The sequence below is a fragment of the Tupaia chinensis genome, unplaced genomic scaffold (assembly GCF_000334495.1).
Source record: "Tupaia chinensis unplaced genomic scaffold, TupChi_1.0 Scaffold141824_1, whole genome shotgun sequence".
Lineage (NCBI taxonomy): Eukaryota > Metazoa > Chordata > Mammalia > Scandentia > Tupaiidae > Tupaia > Tupaia belangeri.
The window spans coordinates 258,667-281,711 of record NW_006201681.1 but is presented as its reverse complement, the minus strand read 5'-3'; the positions used below and the strand labels follow the sequence as shown (position 1 = coordinate 281,711).

The window sequence follows — 23,045 nt, the reverse complement described above, 5'->3', positions numbered from 1 at the left end:
ACTACTTGGGAGTCCAGAGATGTAGCCATTAAATATCTGCTGGTACTTCAAAGAACCAGCTTTTGCATTCACTTATTTTCTTTATACTTCATTTATTTCCTATTTCATTTATTTCTGCTCAAATATTTATGATTTCTTTCACCTGGTGTTTTTTGTTATTGTTGCTGTTTTTCTAATTCCCAATCATGTTGTAAGCCTGTCTATCTGCCACCTTTCCATCTTTTTCTTATGGGTACTAATTTCTATGAATTTCCTTCATGTGAATATTTTTGTTGTGTCCAGTGTTTATGGAATCTCGTGTACCCATTATCATTTATCTCCGTAAATGTTTTTTATTTCAGACATAGTTTCTTCAAAAGTGAAGAAGTCATTCAGAAGTAGGTTGTTTAGTTTTCATGTGTTTATGTATTTTCAACAGTGTTTCTTGAAATTAATATTGACTTACTGCCTCATGGTCATTGAAGATGCTGTATATAGTTTCTATGCCTCTGAATCTGTAAAGGCTTGATCTGTGTCCTATTTTATGGTCCATTTTTGAAAAGGTTCCATGCTGGGATGACAAAAATGTTAATATTTTGGTCTTAGGGTGGAAAAGTCTATAGATGTCTGTCAATACATTTGATTTATAGTATTGTTCAGGTCCTGTATCTCTCTTTTTTATCTATAAAATCTGTCTTCAGGAGGTAATGAGGTTTTGAGATTTCCAGCAATTATAGTGTTGCAATCGATGTCTCCTTTTAGCTCCAGCAGTCTTCTTGCTAAACTAACCCGTTTACTATTATATAATGCCCTTCTCTGTCTCATCTTACATTCTTTGTATTGAAGTCTATTTTGTCTGAAATAAGTATTGCAACTCCAGTTCTTTTTTGATTTCCATTTGCACGGAATATATTTTTCCAGTTCTTTACTTTTAGTCTATCTTTGTCTTTATCTATAAAGTGTGTTTCTTACAGACAACAGATAGAGGGTTTCTTTTTTTTTCAAATCCATTCAGCCAATGTGTGCCTCTTAATTGGAGAATTTAATCTATTAACATTCAATGTAATTGTTGGTATTTCAGACTTGATCCTACCATTAATGACCCACATTCTTGGTTGTGTTTTTATTCTCTTATAACTCTCCATCTAACTTTTTAGTTTTCCTGGTATAGAATTCTTGAACTTCAGAGCTTTCTGAAGAGCTGGTCTGGAGTTCATAAATTCTTTCAGATTCTGTTTTCCTAGAATGTTTTTTATCTTTTTTTCCTATAGGGAGGATAATATTGCCGGGTATAGTGTTCTTGATTGAAATTTTTTTCATTTAACACTTTGACTATATTTCTCATTCTTCCCTTGTCTGCATTGTTTCCATTTCCAACAAGAGGTCCAATGTTAGCCTTATGAGATGACTTTTTTTTTTTGGAAATATTTATTTAATTTTATTCATTTATTTATGTTAATTTACCAAGAGAGAGAGAGAGAGAAAGCAAGCCATCAGGTCTGGTACTTGAATGACATTTAGCCATAAGGGAGTATCCAGCACCTTAACCACCACACCACCTGCTGGCCCCCAAGATGTCCTGATGTCCTTTGTAAGTAACTTCACCTTTTCCTCTTGCTAATTTTAGTATCTTGTCTTTGTCTGTCTTTTGGTCAATCTGGCTGTGATGTGCCTTGGGGAGGACCTTCTTGGGTTGACTCTATTTGGGATCCTAAGTATATCTTGGTTCTGGATATTTGAATATCCCTCTCTGAAAAGTTTTCTTCCAGGATTTCATGAAATAAATTCTTAAAAAAAAAAATTTTTTTTGAGAGGTTTTTGCTATAGGGCGCAAGTGCTCGCCTGAAGGACAGAGAAAGACAAAAAGATAGAAAGCGAGAAATCATCCCCCATGGGGTATGGCCATGCTACAATCCCTTCTCCTCCATTCTCTTCCCAGGATCTTGGGCACACACGCACATGCACCTGGTGTGAGTTTAAGACACCAGATCCGGGACTCAAACCACGGTCAGCTACATGGGAGTCCATGACATAGCCATTACACTAACTGCTGGTCCCTAAATTCTCAATTTTCTAATTAATTTTTTTTTTCTTCTGGGATACCAATTATCTGGATGTTAGGATGCTTGATGGTATCCAGTATTTCTCATATATCATCCTTATTTTTCTTTGTTGCTTTATTAATCTTTTTGACACTTTTTTTCTAAGTCAGAGGTTTTTGTCTTCTACATTCAAGATTCGATATTATGAGTGATCTAGTCTTTCAGTACTTCTGAAGGAGGTTTTAATTTCCTGTATCACATTCTTCATCCTCAAGAGTTTGGTTTGATTCTTTTTTATGCTGTCTCTTTCTTCTTTCAGATAGTAAAAGAACATCCTCATCTCCTGAAGCTTGTTGTCTTTTCTCTTACACCTCAATTAGTCTGGTGTCTATGTGTTCCTTTCAAAATTATTCAAGGTTTCTCTCGGTTCTTAAAGGTGTGCAGGAGTAGAAAATTGGCTCTATCTCTTCTGCTCTGCCTCATAAGCACCCTGTACTGCTGTCACTAGTCCTGAATGATCCAAAGTCCTCCTTGTTGCTAAAGAACAGGCACACCTCCAACTGATCTGCTGAGCTTCACCTCAGGAACAAAGGAAAATCTGTGCATCACACGCTACCCAAAACACTGAAGTCTGGAGAGTTCAAAAGTGAGTGGGGGAGGGGATGAGTCATGGGCCCCAGCCCTTGGGCCCTAAGCCACAGGCAGCCTGGTATCTGGCAAAGTGGTTTGCTTGAACTGGTATTAGATGAAGTGGGGAGGGCCACAAGTTCGTGTTAAAGTCCCAAGACACAATCCTGAAGTCCAAAGGCCAGAGGTAGAGGGTATGAGCCAAGGTCCAGGATGTTATGTCCTGCAGCCACAGGCAGCCTGGCGTTTGGCAAGGTTATTTGCTTGAATGGGTCTCTGGATGGAATGGGGAGGAGGGGTAGGAGTGCAAGTTCCTCTCAAAGTCCCAAGACACAAACCAAAGGCCAATGGGCTAAGAGATGAACCAGGCTTCTGGCCATTAGACCCTGTAGTCACAGGCAGCTTGGCATCTGGCAAGGCAGTTCACTTGAACCTGTCTCCATTTTATTCTTTCTTATGATTTCCATTTCATTTTTCAAATCATGGAAGAACTTCCTCGCCTCCTTGAGTTTGCTCTCTTTTCTGTTCCAACTCAGAGTTTTGTCATCATGAATGTTCTGAATTGTATCTCTGACATTTTGGTAACTTTCTATTTTCTCAAGAGATGGAGGAGAGTTACTGTGTTTTCTTATCTCTGACATTTTGATAACTTTCTATTTTCTCAAGAGATGGAGGAGAATTACTGTGTTTTCTTAATGGAGACATAGGTTTCTTTCTTTTTTGAGGATCTTCTGAAACTTTTAGCCATTTGGTGGTATAATTATTTTTGGATAATTCTTTGGAGACTATCTCTGCAACCTGGAACAAGTTAGTATTTCTTTTGTTTTGAATTGGTTCTGTGCCAAAATTTCACTTCTGCTGTGGTTAGTAATGTGGTCCCCATATGAGGAATATTCTATTCAGGTGTCTGAAGAGCAGCTTCTCCTTTTCTGCTGGTGGTTCAGGGCTGAGTGAGGATCCCAGAGAGACTCAAGATGCTAAGATATTTGAAGTCTGATTTTAGACCTTTCTGGTCCCTCTTTTTGGCTGAGAACAGGTAAGGCGCTGAGATGCGGGGCTGGGGCTGTGGCTAGGCTGAAATTTTGCCCTGCTTCAGTTACCCAGTCTAGACAGGAGGATGCAGATGGAGGTTGACTCTCCTTGAGAGCAGAGAGCTGACCCTTAAGTCTATTATTATTCCTAAACTAAATTGTTAAGTGGTTATGTATACATAATATCAGTAGATCATCCCTTCTCACATGCTTGCTAATTTAGTTACAATGTCCTATATGAGAGGAAGGAATTCTAGGTGATGATAAAAAAACTACCCAATAAAGTTTTGAGACAAATGTAACAGATAATCGGGCTTTAACTACAAATTATCTGATCATTATTCAATTATTTGACACCTGAACAATAAAGGGTTAGAGATATCAGCCATCACTGAGCTAGTATCTATGAATAACTTCTGACTCCTCAAAAACTGAACTACTAATAGCCTGTTACTGATAAATAGTCAATTAATACCTATTTTGTATGTACATATATAATATACTGTATTCATATAATAAAGTAATATAGAAAAGAAAATGTTATTAAGAAAATCCTAAGTGGTACAGTCCATGTTGACATTGTCCATATCCTACTACAATTGCAACGCTGGAAGCTACATGACCAAGCACAGACTGACAATCAAGGATCACCTGAAAACTCACCAGGGCATACCTGGGCACTCAACATTCTGAGGAAATCAGGGGCTAGGAAAAGATAATCATGGTATCATGAGACCCTGTTGGTGGTGCTTCCCTTTCTCTTTGTCAATTTTAGCATGCATGCATACATTAACAACAATAAAACCCAAACAAGAGAAATCACATTTACAGTACTATACTGTTCCCTAATATAAAAAGAACCCACATACATAGACTCAAAAAAGATCAAACCTGACTTTGCTAGGGTCACCTTAAATCATTAAAAGGAAAATAATTTTCAAATTTTCTATAATCTCTAATGAAACATAAACAATACAATTTAACATATGTATGTTTCAAATATTCTGTATCTACAGAGTAAGTCAGGCTACCTATCATTTTTAAAAATATTAAAATTTAACAAATCTTTTTAAGAAAATTAGCACTTTAGAAACAAATCTAATAAAAAGAAAATCCTGTTTATTAGTTCTAAAGAAAGTTTGAATACATTTGAATGAATTACAGATAACTTGTAGTTAAAGTCTGATTATCTGTTACATTTGTCTCAAAACATTTACTCAAAGCATGAAGAGAAAAAGAGAGGAAAACCTAATATATTAAATTCTGAGAATATAGGTTAAAGTGGCTGGCTCTCACATGGTCAACTATGGTTTAAGTCCCACATCCAGCAGTTGAATAACAAGCTGGCATGTGTGTTTGCATGCTGTAAAATTCTTAGAAGAAAATGGAAAGAAGGGATTCGGCATGGTCATCCCCACTAGAAAGTGATTGCCCTCTCTTCCTCTCCCCTTGCATTCTTTGGCAATCACTGGTGTCCAAAGGCAAACTTAAAATTAAAAAAAATAAAAAAAATACTTGAGACATAACAACCAACAAAATGTATAAGTCCTATTTGACAACTGATTAAAAAGTATTCAAATAGTAGGGGACAGAAGAGAAATACAGAAATTTGAAAAAGAGACACCTGTGAAATGCTTGGATATTAAAAATTGTAGAGCCAGCTCAGCTGCCTAATACTTAAGGGATTTGGATTCCATAATTACAACCATGGTTCGAACACAGAATTTAAGAGGCATGTCAGGCATACATGCGTGTGTGTCTAAAATCCCAACAGGAATACAGAAATGGAGAAGGGACTGCAGCTACAGTGTGACCACACCAAACTGAGGGTGCTTTCTTCCTCTCACTGTCACTGACACACAATAAAATTGATATTATAGTTACAATTTGAAAAGAATTATTTTAAGATATACATTCAAACAGTGATAACTGAATAACATGAAATAATATAACATTTTGGGTTTACTTAATAATAGAAGAAACAAGGACCAATAGGTGCTGCTGAGATTAACACAGCTATCAATAGATTACACATGGTCAACTGCATTTGATTTCTACAATTAAAACAAATAAGGTCAGCAGATGGCATGGTGGTTATAGCACTGGACCTCCACATGGACGACCACAGTTTGAGTCCCAGACCTGGTGGCTTACTTTCCCACTTTTCCTCTCTCTTTCTGGTGAGAACACATTCCCTATAGTAAAATTTAAAATAATAATAGTACTGGAACCTACAGATGGTATAATGGTTATGTTGCTGGATTCCCAAATAGTGGACTGCAGTTTAAGTCCTGGACCTGGTGAATTAAAATTCACACTGGGTGCTTGTGCATGAGTGCCCAAAATCCCAAGAGGAGAAGGGACTGCAACATGGCTATCAATCTGTGGGATGATATCTTGCTTTCTGTCTCTGGTGAGTACACATGGCCTATAGAAAGATCTATATCAGAAACAAAAACAAAAACAACAAAATACAAAATAAAATAAAACAAAACAGAAAAACCTAATAAAATAACAATCTTTTAAAAAAGTATAACAAAGAAGCAGGTTTTGCTATTCAGTTTACAAAATCAGTTTGTAACAACAACCAGCAGCAACAACCAGGGCTTAACAACTACGAATCCTTCCAGCTAATTTTTACATTTCACTAGGGGAGGCAACAACATGATGAAATGATGGGTTGTAAAATTTAGTTTTGATCAGGAGCTATCCTAGTCTCGATTCTATTTCTACTCTTCTCCTTAAACCAAGGTCCTTGCTTTTCATTTACTGTACTGAGCTGTAATCATCTTTTCTTTTGATTACAGGGTCTCTCTATTATTATAATCCCTCTGCCTTAGCCTTCTATCTGGGAGTTCTTATTTTTTCTCTTAAGTAGCGTAACACCCCTATTTTTGTATTATATATAGGTACAGTGTAATGATACTATATATTTTGATTAATAAATCACAGAAGTCTGAGATAAGATGTATTTGGGGATCAAACATTTAATACTAGTTTGGATAAAAGAAAAATTGCTAAAATTACACTATTCCAAGATGTATGGGAGAAAAGTAAAGCTAAATATGTCTCCTAGAAATTGCTTAATTTATCTAAGTCCTCTGATTCCTAGGAAACAGATGATCCCAATTAGTCCTTCTGATCATGTGATTCACACTCCCTATCAAGCAAGTATCTTAACTTTCAATGTGAATATATACAAAAGTTCTAAAATGTTTAATTTCAGCAGTGACAATGGCAACATGCTGGGAAACCCCAATAAACCAACTGAAGAAACAAAATTAGTTACCTCTTCCCTCAGTGCATACTGGTCGATGAGTTTCTTCAGCTTTCCCCCAAGTTCAATGTTCTCCTGTCGGAGTTTGGCATTGTGGATGTCATGCTGTTTCAGTTGTGCTTGGATTTCACTTAAAGTAATCTGGAAATGTGCAGTTGCTTCTTTACGATTATCTTCCTCCAACCTTGCCTGCTGCATATTTTCTTCCTTATCATCCAAAATAATTTATGTTAATAGTACAGACCTACAGATAAAATACTCAAAAAAAAAAAAGGCCAAAAGAGTTCCTGCTATGTGTTGTTTCTAAACTATTCCTACCCCTTAGAAATCACATTCATGTAAACACAGAGCTTCTCTAGTCTCTTCCATATTTTCTTTCTTTAAAAAAAAGAATTATTTACTTAATTTTACTTATTATTATTTAATTTGCTCTAGGGAACATGTGTTCCCTAGAGAGAGATAAAGAGAGAGGGAAAGTGAGAAAGCAAGTCACCAGATTTAGGACTCAACCATGGTTGGCCATATGAGAGTCCAATGCTTTAACCACCACGCCAACTGCTGGCCCCTCATATTATTGCCTTAAACATTATCCTCAGTGATTAAGCAGTTTGTCATGTAAATCAGCCTAAAGATATAAAGGTTACTTTCTAAGTCATATACTTCTCTTCTAAAGTAAAAGGAACAAATGGAATCATTATTTTAGAATACCTACATTCAGGGATCAGCAGTTGGCGAAATGGCTATGTCACTGGACTCTCATGTAGTTGACCACGGTTTGAGTCCCAGACTTAGTGTCTTAAACTCATGCTGGGTGTGTGTGCATATGTGTCCAAAATCCTGAGAGGAGAATGGAGGAGAAGGGACTGTGGCATAGCCATCCCCCTGGGGAATGATTTCTCACTTTCCTTCTCTCTGTCTATCTCTTTTTGGTGAGCACACACGCTCTATAGCAAAAACCTCTTTCAAAAAAACCCAAAAAACGCTGCAAGCATGGTGAACGTCCCTAAAACCCGCCGGACCTTCTGTAAGAAGTGTGGCAAACACCAACCTCATAAAGTGACACAGTACAAAAAGGGCAAGGATTCTCTGTATGCTCAGGGGAAAGCGATGTTATAACAGGAAGCAGAGTGGCTATGGTGGACAGACTAAGCCTATTTTCCGGAAAAAGGCAAAAACTACAAAGAAGACTGTGTTGAGGCTGGAATGTGTTGAGCCCAACTGCAGATCTAAGAGAATGCTGGCTATCAAGAGATGTAAGCATTTTGAACTGGGAGGAGATAAAAAGACAAAGGGTCAAGTGATCCAGTTCTAAGCCTCATCTTTTCTATTACAAAGATAGCAAAATCCTGAGGTGAATGTTCACCTCATTTGATTACAGTTGGTCTGTTTGTAAGGGAATAAAGTAATCAATAAAATTCCCCTTTCGGGGAAATTTGATTTCATGGTTAAAAGAAAGCAAACAAACAAAACCCCAAAACAAAAAAACAACAAAAAAAACTTACATTCAAATTCTAAATAGGATATAAATGTTACCTGAAGTTATCCATCTAGTTAAAAGGTTGACTCTGCTATGAAAAACAGTACCATCTACTTTTTTTAAATTTCAATTTATTTATTTGCATTCCGGCGGTGATTTCTTGTCATCTGATGGATGGTGTGTTTCTTTCAAATTTTTAAAGTTCAGCCTTAATGTTCAGGAGCAAGCAGACAGAGGTGATCTAGAATCTCTTTGCCGTTCTGTTGTGATCGCTGATGCAGCAGATTCAGTAGATAGTGGGGAATATTTTAACCCTATTAGTATGGATGTTTAACTACAGTGCTCTTAGATCTGTCTAAAAACACATTGAAAGGATATTGGAGGGTGGAGAGACAAGAAAAAGGAAAACAAACAGAGAAAAACAACAACAAAAAGAGAAAAAAGACAAAAAAATTAAAAAAATTAAAAATTTGTAATTACTGTTCTTTTTCTTAAAAAAATAAAATCACAAGATAGAAAACCACGCGGCGTGAAAAATCTAGTTCACTCTAGCCATGTGGAACCTTGTCCTGAAGGCCTGTGGCTTCTTCTGCCTGGATGGGAGGAGCAGAGTGAAAATTAACAAGAAAAAAGGTGGAGCTAAGAGCCAGAGAAAAACTGTGCCTTTTTAAAAAAAAAAAGGGTAAAAAGGGAAAAATTACAAAAAAAAAGGGAAGACAGAAGCAGGGAGAGACAGGAACCGAGAGACAGAGAAGGAAGGCTGGGAGTGCAGGGGGTGGGGCTCCCTACCGCTAGCTCGTTTGTTGGAGGCTGAATTATTAGTAGAAAACCTTCATTCCCTTAAAAATCTAGTTCATTGTAGCCATGTGGAACCTTCTCCTGAAGGCCCATGGCTTCTTCTCAATACCATCTACTTTACTAAGCTGCTCCTCTTCATCTATCCAAGATACATTTGAAGCCTCCAAATGAATTCCTAAAACCACAGATAATACGAAACTTTGTAAATACACACACAGTAATTTATTATTCATACTATGATCATTCACAGGTTCCACAGTTATAACAGCAAAACTAATATAAATTATTTTCATAATTTCACAAATAAAAGATTCATTCTTAGCATATATCTAAGCAATCTCAGTATCTCAGCATATCATGTTTTTTTTTCTCTTTCTCTAATTTGAGATTTTCCACTACTTCACTAACAAAAAAAAAAGAAAAGGAAATAAAAGCATTTTATAGCTTTTCTTTGCTATATATGAATATTGAGCATAAGCATGACAATACTACAACAGTTGATCTGATCATCTGTAAGATTATTAATTGGTTAATGGGCAGATACACTAGACAAAGGGAAGATTTACATCCTGGGTGGGGTGGCACAATTTTCATCATGCTACTCAGAAGGATGTGCAACTAAATGGAAACTGTTAAGAGCAAACCTACAAAGGAGAACTGACTATTGTGTATCTAAAGAAAACTTTCAAAAAAAAAAGAGAAAGAAACAAAAAAAGAAACAACCCTATTTTTAGATCCTTGAGAGTTTGTTACTCTTTGAGGATAACCAGAGATTCCACACAATCAAATTCATACTTGCAAACTCCCTCTTCCTATCAGTATCTAGCAACCTATCTTTAAGTACTATTACTAAAGTATATAATGAATGAAGAGCCCAGGATGGGTATAAAGTAATTTTTACAGTTTAGCCAATTAACATTCATAGTAAAGCTTGGCAACCTGTTTTGCCTTTCAAACTCCATATAACTCAAGTTTATTGTCACTACTTTCTGTATTTCAGTTAAGCTTTTCATTGCTTATTCAAGGAACACATGATACTCAACTACATCAACAGCCAGTACAGAAATCTGCTAGCTATGTGGATAACTTTTAAGGTCTAGACTCTCTGTAATCAAGTATAACATATAAAGAGCTCATCCTTAAATGTGAAAACAGAAAACACAGGATGAGGTTTAAATTTAATATGCCCTCACACACAGCATTGATTCAAACAAATTAAAAGTGGGACAGTATCCTGTATCTCCAGAAATCCCACAAAGTCCCCTGCTTAGTTAGCAACATGATCTACCAGTATGTGTGTGCCTAGGAATTATCAACCAACAGTCACTAATTCCCACTAAAGCCACTGGAGTCAAGAATTTATTTTAAGTAAATAGAAAGTGATTATAAAAGCAACTAAATATACTTCCTGAAGAACAAAAAAAGAACAAACTAACCTTTAACATTTTACTTTGCCGCTGAAGTTCCCTGCAAAGAGATTCCAGTTTGCTTCTTGCCAAAAGAGCCTTGCTTTGTTCACTCTGCAAATACACTTTCTCTTTTACAACCTGGGCTTGCTTCTTTTGCAAAATCTTCATTTGTTTATGAATGTTTCTGTTCTCTTCCAGCTAAAATAGATGAACACTTTATATTTAGGAAATAACAATAAAAATGTTTGAGTTACAGTTGGAAAATTTGCAGTTGACAGTTTCACCACTCTTTTTTCCAGTTCTAATTGTAAAAATATGCAAATAATTTAGTGTAGAAACAAAAACAAATCTATGTTCTTATTTAGGAAAACAACAAAGAGACCCTAATCTTTGAATCAGAAACATCTGAGCTACGAATGTCATCTAATTTTACTTTTTCTTATGAAGATAAACATAAGCTACTTAAAAGAAAAATATATTAGAGACAGTACTCAAACAGGGTGGGAAATGGGGGAAGAGGAGAAGGAGTAAATCAAGAGGAAAAAGAAGCAAAAATTTTTTGGGACAAACATAGAAAATTATCAGTTGATGATAATGTGGATGGTAATATCTTTGAGCCAATATACAGTGTATTCATGATGAAAAAAAAAGAGTCACCAAATTAGAACATAGTAAGCAACATTCAGCATTCTTTGAGTGAGGTGAATTTTAAACTTAGACGAAATTAATCTATTTTTCACCAACAAATAAAATGGCAGTTTTGAATAAAGCTGACACTAGGTAATAGCTGCTTTAGGAATTCAAAATTTTCTGGTGAGAATTAAATTTTCATTAGTTAAACATTCCAAAAGCAAAGGAACACATCAAGAAATTTATCAAGCATCCTTACTGGCAATATGCTCACAGCTACTAAAAACATCCTTAAGGAAATTCCTGCAGGAAAAAGCAATTTAGTTTTTTGTAAAATAACGTTACTTTCCTATAGAGGAGCTATGAGCTGTGTGGCTCTAGTTACTTCATAATTGATCTATTAGCTCCATCCCTTTTATATTCCAAAATATTTCATATAGTAGAACATAAATTAAAAACAGCATTATGCCTGTGTTAACTGTACTCTCTTATGACAGCAAATTTCTGGTGTTCCAGGTCATAAGTGATTTCCTATTGCAGCCTGTTCCTTACTAAATACTGAAAATTTTACCAATATTCTTTTCGTAAGTTTTTTTCTATAGGATATGTATACTTGCCAGAGATAAACACTGGGAGAAAAACTGAGAAACCACTTTCCTGATGGGACACTACACCATATTCTCTTTCCTCCAATCTTTCGGGATTCTGAGCATGTGTGCACAGCTACCTGAATGTGATTTCCAAGCAACCAGGTTAGGACTTGAAACACAGTCATCCACATGGAAGTCCAGCATCTTAACTACTATGCTGTATCAGTATTTTTTGTTTTATTCTTAAGAAAAAAAAAAACTGGTAAGAGGAGAATATAGGAGAAAAAACTATGGGATGGTTATTCACTCTGGAGGGTGAATTCTCACCTCCTCTTTCCAGAGGGCATGTGCCCTAAGGCAATAACTGAAAAAAGATAAAATGGACAAAAGTCCCAGAAGATGGGCACAAATTCAATCAATTTGTACATTTGATAAGCTGTTGACAAGCTTATGGTTTCTTTCCTCTAAGAAATATGAGGCACAGTCACGTGATGAAAAGTAGAAAGGAAGAGAGAAGTTGACGGCTTATGTTAATGGAAAAAGTATCTCGGTGAAAAATTTTTCATTGGGTTATCAGAAAGGTTATAAAGTATTGTTCTGTTATTCTATGCAAAAATGTGTTCTGACTTTCCTAACAATCCAGTGCTATAGTTTATATAACTATAATGGAGAAATTAAGGTGACCACACAGTACTGATGGTCTGGTTTCATTTTTGCCTGCCTGTCTGTATTTGTGGACACTTAAAAGAACCATAAAGCAGGGTGGATGAACAAAGATGAAAGTGACTAGTTCCAAAAAGACAAATGGAGGTGGTGGTTAGGGAGAAAACAGAGTCTAAGTACTGGTGACTAAACCATAGAAAAATGAATCCTACAGCAAGTACATCAAACTATTGATGGCTTGTGATCTGAATGGAATGTCAATATTGAATTTTGGAGGTCCTATGGTACAACAAGTAACCAGACTGAATGGCCAATGTGATACAATGAAAGGCAGTAAGAAAGGTCAAAGTGACATTATAAAAAAAAAACACAGTTAAAAAAATATATATGTAAAGATAATTTTTTCTACTAGACTATAACTACATTGACAGAAAGATGTGCAAAGTAATTATACTGGAACCGTGAAGACTACTTTCAAATGCTTGAATTTACCAAGAAAAGATTCAACTAGAATATTGTGGTTAATTTCAGTACATTTTAAGTCAACAGTGCTGTAGTACTAACTATAAAGCAACCCAAGGTTCACTGGCAGGCAATCATACAAACATTCCTGGAACAGGTAATAGTAGCCAAGACTCTTCTCTAAACATCTAGAATCTGTTTTCTCAATGCTTATTATTAAATAAATAGTCTTCTTATTTTTCCTTTACTTTTACCTTTTTTCTCATTTAAGAGGCAGACATTTAAAACTAAGACACTCAAAAACAACCACAGCCAGCCATGGTAGCATAGTAGCTAACACAGTATTTCATGATGCTGGTCACATGAGAAGATTCTGAATTTGGATCCTGCTATCACATCCTAAGATCTCCCTGTACATACCACATGCCTGTGATCTGGGCCAGATAATGTGTAAGGCAACATGAAGACCCTGTTGGGGTGTGAATCCACTCACAAAGAATAAATGAATATCTAAGTTAAAAATAGAACCAAACTAAAAACAATCACATGTACTAGGATGTTAGAAAGTTATCATATGGCTGTTTCTCAAATAACAGCACAGACAAGCACCGCCCTCCCATTCAAGACCCCAACCCAGTTAGATGGTGGTGTCAGGGCTGCCTTTTGCTCTTTTAAACCAGCCTACTCACTCCTGCAGCCCCCTGAGACCAGCCCCCTCATTCCTGTATTCATAGTGAAAACGGTGAGTAAAACTGTCTTTCTTGTGCAAATCCCAGCATACTCTATTTTCCAACTAGAGCAGAGACAAGTAGCCACTTCCCACTCAAGATACCAGCCCAGTTGGGGATAGAGTCAGGGTTGCTTTTACAGGTGGTGCAAAATTTTGGATTTTGCGCCTAAATTCTCATCTCTCAGCCAGTCCCCTGCCACACACAACCTGACAGGTCTAGGTATATAGGAACCAAACACCTAAACAGTGTGAAGCTGTGGAAAGTTCTCCTCCACACTCACATCTGCCAAAGGGAGAAGAAAACCTTATCTATTATTTTTGAAACCAAAGGACAACATTTTTACAGTAGAAGAGGAAAGCTGGCATATAGCTAATTAAGATCAAGAAAATTACCAGTACAGGGCTTGGGACCAGTAGGTGGCATGGTGGCTAAGGCGCTGGACACTCCTACATGGCTGACCACGGTTTGAGTCCCGAACCTGGCAGCTTGCTTTCTCACTTTCTCTCTGATTCTGGTCAAATTAAAATAAATGAATGAATAAATAAAATTAAATAAAAAAATAATTCTAAAAAAAATAAAAGAAAATTACCAGTACATAAACCAACAGAATCTACTCTGATGCAGAAGCAGGAAGTGAGTACATTACCATATGACTAAAACGCATAGAAGAATCTCAAGAAATATGAGAAATCCTGGAAATACATCTCCACCATGAGAACAAAAGAATTCATCTCCAGCAATGAAAAAAATCAGAAGAAATCACCACACTAGTAGAAATTTAACACAAATTATAACTAAATTCTTTGAGATGCAAGAGAAAACACTCGATTCCAGAAGAGGAGAAAAATCATTCCACAACTTAAAAGAGGAACTCCATAAGAAGATCAACTCCATAAAAAAAGAATCATACAGAGCTCTAGAGATTAAAGATTGTACTGTAAGACATCAAAAACTGTGTCTCCCTTGAAAGTATTAACAGATTAGAATAAGCACACACAGAAGATACAAATTCTAATCTGAAAACCACAGTCTCTGACTTAGACAAAAGCACCAAAAATAATGAAAAACAATCCCCAAAATGAGGACAACGTAGGAACTACTAGGTAGTAGTAAAAGCCCAAACATCCAATAATTGGTATTCCAAAGGCAAAGAAACTAATAAGGACATCAAAGATCTATTCCATGAAATATTTGCAGAAAGAGAAACACTATATGTCTCCATTTAACATAAACCAACTGCCTGCATTCTATGGCAGAAACGGAAAGACTAGAAGTATAGAAGCATAGAAAATGGTTAGCAATACTGAAGATAGTGTGGAAAGAGGGTGGGAGAAGGAAGAGTATATGAGGAAGATAAGAAAGAGAAAAATAAAGAGGCAAGACATTTATGGGACACAGTGATTTTTTTGGTTTTTTTTGGAGAGGTTTTTGCTAAAGGGCGCATGCACTTGTCAGAAAGACAGAGAGAGAGAGACAGAAAGCGAGAAGTCACTCCTTAGGGAGGATGACCACACCACAATCCCCTCTCCTCCATTTTCCTCTCAGGATTCTGGGCACGCACGCACACGAGCCCAGTGTGAGTTTAAGCCACCAGGCCCAGAACTCGAACCGTGGTTGACTACAGGGGAATCTAGCAACATAGCCATTACGCCAGCTGCTGGTCCTGGGACACAGTAATTATTATCTGTTCATGATAACGTGTATAGTATACTGAACCAGTCTGATGTGAAAGTGTATTCATGTTGGGTAAATTCATTTTACAAGCAAAGTGAAGCATACTAATTGAATGTATAAAGTAAATTAAAATAGAATAAATAAAAATAAACATTTGCAGAAAACTTTTCAAATGAAGAGAAATGTTCAAACATCCAGACTCAAGAAATAAAAAAAAACCTCAAAGAGAAAAAACCTAGTAAGATCCTCTCCACAGTCAGATTAGTCAAAATCATAGAAAAAAAGAAATATCACATTACTTATCAAACTTACTCCATTAGGCTAACATAAGACCTTTCAACAGGAATAATAAAAGAAAGGAAAGAATGGGAAAAATGCAGTGAAATGCTAAAAGATAAAACAAACACTGTATTCCTCAAGATTATCCTTCAAATGGGAAGAAAAGATAAAAACATTCTCAGATAAACCAATCTTAAAAAATTTGCCAATCTTGTAACAATTCTTCCAGAAGTCCTAAGACTACAACATGAAAACTAAAGACAGACAGAAAAAGAGAACAAAAAATAACCACCAGAGAAATGGCTAACAAAATGGCAAGGAAAAGTCCACAAATATCAATAACAACATTGAATGTTAATGAATTAAATTCTCCAATCAAAAGACATACTGGATGAATGAATAAAAAATAGAAACCCTCTATTTACTGCCTGCAAGAAATGTACCTCAAGGACAAAGACATACAGACTAAAAGAGAAGGGATGAAAAGAGTTAGTCTTGCAAATGGAATTTTAAAAAGCTAGAATCACAATACTGATATTGGAAAAAATAAGCCTTAACACAAACTGTCAGAAGACACAAAGAAAGAAGGACATTATATGGTACTACAAAGACTAATTCACAAAGAAAATATCAGCACTTTTAAAAGTCTATGCACCTAACTCAAGAGCACCCAAACACATGAAAAAAAGACTGCTGGAGTTAAAGTGAGAAATAGATGGCAATAAGCTAATCACTGGAGACCTCAACATTCCACAATCTTCTTTGGACAGATAATCAAGATAAAATATGAGCAAAGAAATATAGGATACCTTAAAGGAAATGGACTTGACAGATATCTGTATAACTTTTCACCCAACAACCACAAAATAGTTTAACATTTTTTCACATCAAACATGAAACTTTTCAAGGATTGGCATGATAGTGCACAATAAATGACAGTTAACATCTTCCCAAAGTAAACTTGCACAATAAATGACAGTTAACATCTTCCCAGAACTAAACTTGAAATTAACTTCACAAAGAAACCTTCAAAACTGCACAAAATAGGGACCAGCAGTTGGTGTAATGGCTACGTAGCTGGATTCTCATGTAGTTAACCACAGTTTGAGTCCCAGACCTGGTGGCGTAAATGCACCAGGCGTGTGCACATGTGTGCCCAAGGTCCCGAGAGGACAATGGAGGATAAGGGATTGTGGTGTGGCTATCCCCTCTGGGAGGTGATTTCTTGTTTTCTGTTTCTCAGTCTTTCTCTGTCCTTCTGGCGAGCATATGTGCCCTACAGCAAAAGAGCCTCTCAAAACAAATATATGGAAACTAAAAACTTACTCCTGAAGAAATTAAGACTAAAATCAAAAGAGTCATTAAAACCAATGATAACAAGTTTTCATAACCTACAGAACACTAAGAAAACAGTGAAAACAGGGACATAAATAGCAATTAGTGCACATAAGAGAAAGGTAAAAAGGTGGCAAATACTCAACTGAACAACACATCTCAGGGAACTGAAAACAACAACAACAAAATGCCGGGAGAAATGAAATAATAGAGATTTGCACAAATAAATTACATAGAGAATAAATGAACTATACAGAAAATAAATTAAACCAAACTTGAGAAGATTAAAAAAACATTAATATACCATTAGCTAGACTAAGAAGTGTGAAAGGAAACAGATAAATCTAATTCAGAATGAAACAGACAGTATTACAACAATATGAAAGAAATACAAATGATCATTAGAGATTATTATAAGCAATGACCTACCAACAAACATGAAAACCTAATAAGACACAAAACTTTCTGGACACCTATAAGCTACCAAGAATGAATCAGGAAGACATAGAAATCCTGAATAAACAAATTACAAGCTTAAATAAAATCAGTGATAAATAACCTTCTGACAAGAAGTATCTAGTTTGGATGGTTTCATTCCCAAATTCTACAAAACTTTAAAATTCCAGTCGAACTATTTCTAAAAACACAAAGGAGGGACCAGCAGTTAGCGTAATGGCTATGTCGCTGGACTCCCATGTAGGTGCCTCCGGTTCAGGTCCCGGACCCAGTGGTTTAAACTCATGCCAGGTGCGTGTGCGTGCGTGCGTGGCCAAGATCCCAAGAGGAGAATGGAGGAGAAGGGACTGCAGCATGGCTATCCCCTCTGGGGGGTTATTTCTTGTTTTTTGTCTCTGTCTCTCTCTGTCTTTCTGGCAAGTGCATGCACCTTATAGCAAAAACCTCTCCAAAAATAAAAAAATAAAAATAAAAACAAAAACAAAGGAAAAACTCTACCAAATTCATCATACAAGTCCTCCTCCATTACTCTCATTTCCAACACAGATAAAAACCTAAGAAAAAAAGGAAACAACAGACCTGTATCTCTCATGAATACAGATACAAAAACTCTCAACAACATACTAGCAAATTATATACAATGGTAAATTAAAAAGATTATACACCACAACCAGGTAGGCTTTATTCCAAGAATGCAAGGATGCTTCAACATACACAAAACCATAAATGTGATACACATATTAACCGAAAAAAAGATAAAAACCACTAACACAGAAAAAGTGTTTGATAAAATACAACACCGGTGCTTCCATGATTAAGATTCTCAACTAAATCTACAGAGAAAGATTTTTTTTTATTTCTCAACACAATAAAAGCTATATGTAAAAAATCCATAACTAACATCATACTGATTGTTAAAAAGCTGAAAGCTATCCACTAAAACTGGAACATAACAAGGCTGCCCACTTTCTCCATTTCTTCAAGTACTGCACTGGGAAGTCCAGCACAATGTAATCAGATAAGAGTCTAAAATAAAAGATATTCAAATAGGAAAAGAAATGGTGAAAATTATTTCTGTTTGCAGATGATATAATTACATATATAAAAACAAAAGAAAACCAAAAACAGTCCTAGAAATGATAATGAATACAGGAGAATTGCAGGATACAAAATCAACATACAAAAAACTATAGCATTTCTATATACCAACGGTGAACAGAGTGAAGTGAAATTGTAGAAAGCAAATCCATTTACAATAGACCCCCACCCCCCCACACACATGTACACGGTATCTTGGAATAAACTTAACTGAAGGAATCAAAGGTCTCTATAAGAAAAACTGAAAAACAAACAAACAAAAAAGAAGTTGAAAATGATACCAAACTGGAAAGATATCCTATGTTCCTGGATTGGAAGAATTAATATACTCAAATAACAATCCTACCCAAATTAATCTAGAAATTTAAAGCAATCCCAATCAAATTACAAGAGATATTCTTTAAAGGTATAGAAAAACAATCACAGAATTTGCCTAGGATCATAAGACCTCAGAGTGACAAAGCAATACTGTGCAATTCAAGTGGAATAAGGTCACTCTCTGACCTCACAATACATAACAACACTATGATAATCAAAACAGCATGTACTGGCACAAAATTAGAGATGTGGACCAAGAGAACGAAACAGAGACCCCAGAAATAACCCCAAAATTGAATTTTGGCAAAAGGCATTAGTCAATCCAGTTGGAAAAGAAAACCTCTTGATGAAAGAAAAACTGGGGATCCAGATGCAGAACAATGAAACTACTCACCATTAAGAAAAATCAACTCAAAATGGATTAGAGATCTAAATCTAGGGCTGAAAACTATAAAAGTATGGCAGGTAATGTAGGGCCAACTCTGAAAGAAAACAGCAGGCAAAACAACTTTTTTTTATTTTCTGGAGAGGTTTTTGCAAAAGGGCATGTGCACTAGCCCAACAGACAGAGGCAGAGAGACAGCGAGAAATCACCCCCCAGGGCGGATGGCCGTGCTGCAATCCTTTCTCCTTCATTCTCCTCTTGGGATCTTGGGCATGCATGCACATGCACCCAGCATTAGATTTTTTTATTTCTTTTTTTTTCTGGAGAGGTTTTTGCCATAGGGCATGTGTGCTCACCAGACAGACAGAGACAGAGAGACAGAAAGCGAGAAATCACCCCCCAGGGCGGATGGCCGTGCTGCAATCCTTTCTCCTTCATTCTCCTCTTGGGATATTAGGCATGCACGCACATGCGCCCGGCGTGAGATTTAAGCCACCGGGTCCAGGATGAGAACCACAGTCGACTACATGGGAGAGTCCAGCGACACAGCCATTATGCTAACTGCTGGTCCCAAGACAAAAGTTCTTAAAAAGAGATAAATAAATAAATAAAGCACAGGCAGTAACCTCAAAACAGAAAAGTCAGATTATATCAGGTTAAAAAGCTTTTGCTCAACAACAACAAATGAACAAAATAATTAGTATGATTAGACAATGCTGGAATAGGATAATACATTTGCAAACTATGCCTTAGATAAGAAACTATTAACCAGAATATACAAGGAACTCAAGTAGATTATTCCCCTCACAACCCCCGCAAAAGTCAACCTAATTAAAAGATGGGGAAATGAGCTGGACAACTAGGAAGGAAGACTTAAGAACAGAAAAATATGGAGGTTTCTCAAAGATGTAAAAATAGAACTACTACGTGATCTAGCAATTCCATTTCTGGTTATCTATCCAAGGGATTAAAGAATGCTCAGCCAGAAAACTGCAAGTTTATGTTTACTTTGGCATTATTCAAAAATCACTAAGACATGGAACTAACCCAAATGTCCACAAACAGATGAATGAACTGAAAAAGTACAGTACATATACTCTATGGAAAACTATTCTGCTATTAAAAAACAAGACTCTGGCATTTGATAAAAGGGGAAAAATACTGGAGATTTACTGCTGAGTGAAGCAAGCCAGGCTATGAAAGCAAAGTATTGTATATATCCACTCAACATATGCCAACTGTCCCCACTCTGTATTGGAAACTGAGAGATTAGAGCACATACAAGCATTAACAATGGTTAGATATTCTAGAGACAATGTGGGAAAAGGATGGAGAAGGCGGAGATTATAAGGAAAGATATTAAAGAGGAAAACAGAGAGACAGATTTATGGAACACAGAAAGGGGTTATTATCTGTTGATGATAACGTTTCCTATCTTTAACTAGAGTGGTGTGTAGCATATTCAATTTGAGTAAATTCAACCTATAAGCAAAGTGATATATAGTAAATAAATAAATGAATAAAATGCAAATAAATAAATAAATAAATAAACTCTGCCAAGAATGTAAAGGCTATGGACTTGAGAGAAACAAATGAACAGCTTTTGGAGAGTAAAAGAAAAAAAAAAAAAGAGAGTAAAAGAAAAAAAAAATAAAGTAGACCTTTTGTTTCCAGACTTTCTTTAGAAATTTTAATTAAAAAAAATCAGTACTTTTGATCTAATGGCATCTAAATAAAGAAATGAAAAGAGTGATCTACAAATACTAAGGCAGACTGAGTTGTCAAATATCTTATTAATCCATATCACAAACAGCATTATAAACTACTGTATGTATCATAAAATGAAGTCATACAACCAATTTTATGTACTAAGAAATCAGATCATCTTTTTTAAATTTTGAAATGAAAATAATTATACATTTGAAACTGTATCAGAATTGTATTTAAATATTTTTTCCACTAAAACATTTTGCTATATTTTACATCAGCCTTTTTCCCTTTTTTAAATACTCACAAGATCAGCATATTTCTTACAGAGAGCTGCCAGCTTCTCCTCAGGAGTTGAAAGAATGTTTAAAGCTTGCATCAATAGTAAAACTTCTTTTCCTAATGATTAAGACAAAAAAAAAATGTACCAAAAGAAGGATAAAATTAATTCAATCTATAAGTTCTATATAAAATTTCCCACTTTCAGGCATCTGGAGTAAAATAAATTAAGGTTAAAATTAGAAACAGATTTACCTACTAAATTAAGAAAACTGTTTTTTTGTTTGTTTGTTTTAGAGAGGCTTTTGCTATAGGGCACATGTGTCCCAGAAAGACAGAGAGAGAAAGAGATACACAGAAATCGAGAAATCACCCCCAAGGCTGGATGGCCATGTCACAATCCCTTCTCCATTCACCTTTCGGGACCTTGAGCATCCATGCACATGCAACTGGCATGAGTTTAAGCCACCAGGTCCGGGACTAGAACCATGGTCAACTAAAAGGGAGTCTAGCGACATAGCCATTATGCCAACTGTTGGTCCCAAGAAAACTTCTTCATCTAGCAATTAATATTGATAGTTATCTGACACATTAAACTCAATGAACACTTACTGGAAGTTTAATAATTCTGATTGCCTAACCACTCTTAAGACATTAGCATTACAAATGAAGATATTTTACAAAGAGTAGGAAATACATTGTACTTGGCAAGAGAGAAAGTACAAATAGAGAAGGAAGATCAAACAGATGTTCAGTTGTCAGTCACCACACATTAGCCTTTGGCAATACATAACTTTTCCTAGGAGATATTTAAATAATTTTTAATTGTTTTACGATAATATATTAATTATATTTTAGGTGTTAATATTGAGCATAAAAAGAGAAGTCCAAATAGTTCTTTCCTTGGGCACAAAATATATATTTTTTAACTTTTAGGTTTTTGTTGTAGGGTGTATGCACTCACTAAGAGAGAGAGAAAGAGAGAGGGAAAGTGAAAAAACATCACCCCTCACCCGGGGGACTGGGCACACCACAGTCCCTCCTCCATTATCCTCTGGGAATTTTGGACACACGTGCACAGGTGCCAAACTTTATTTTCAAGCTGCCATGTTTCAGGATGGAACTATGGTCAGACACATAGGAGTCCAGTACCTTAACTACTATTCCACCTGCTAACCTGGGACAAAGTGCTTTGCTGGTCTTTATTAAGATTTTTGCCATAGGGCATGTGTACTTGCTGGAGAGACAGTGAGAGGAAAAGAAAGAAATCATCCTCCTGGAGAACGGCCACATTTGTATCCCTCCTCCATTCTCCTCTTGGAATTTTAGGCAAACTTACACACATACTGCCATGTATGGACTTAAACTATGGTCAGTCATGTGGCAGACCAGCACCTTAAAACCACCACATCACATGCTAGTCCTGGGATGAAAGTTTTTGAAGAGTAATTTTTCAATTTTTAGTGGGAAGAAAGATGGAAAAGAGAAAAGATGGGGGAAGGGGGCCTATGTGCTTTAACATACACTATAACATTAACCTTTAATTAGATAACTTTAACCTTTGATTAGATACTTTCTGATTTCCTAAAATGTTTAATCTTGTATATAAATTAGTTAATGAAAGAATAATTTTTAAAACAATTTGGTATATTTTCTAGCATGCTTTAGGAAGAAAGAAGACCGTGCTTACTCCAAATGGTATCTTTCTATACAAATAATGTTTTAGTAACGAACTCTTTTCCCAGTTAAACACAAGGTCAAATTAAAAATTTAAAAAGATTAGATGTTGTTACTGAAT

The 23,045-nt window shown here is 35.9% G+C and overlaps 1 protein-coding gene across 1 annotated transcript in view; it reads right to left on the bottom strand.

The window, feature by feature from the left end:
• LOC102468573 (gamma-taxilin-like) overlaps positions 1 to 23,045 on the bottom strand; it is an 86,327-nt gene that overhangs the window by 38,643 nt on the left and 24,639 nt on the right. The window contains 3 exon segments of the mRNA XM_027766249.1: positions 6,969 to 7,163; positions 10,668 to 10,838; positions 21,276 to 21,367. Coding sequence (XP_027622050.1) covers positions 6,969 to 7,163; positions 10,668 to 10,838; positions 21,276 to 21,367 — 458 coding nt within the window.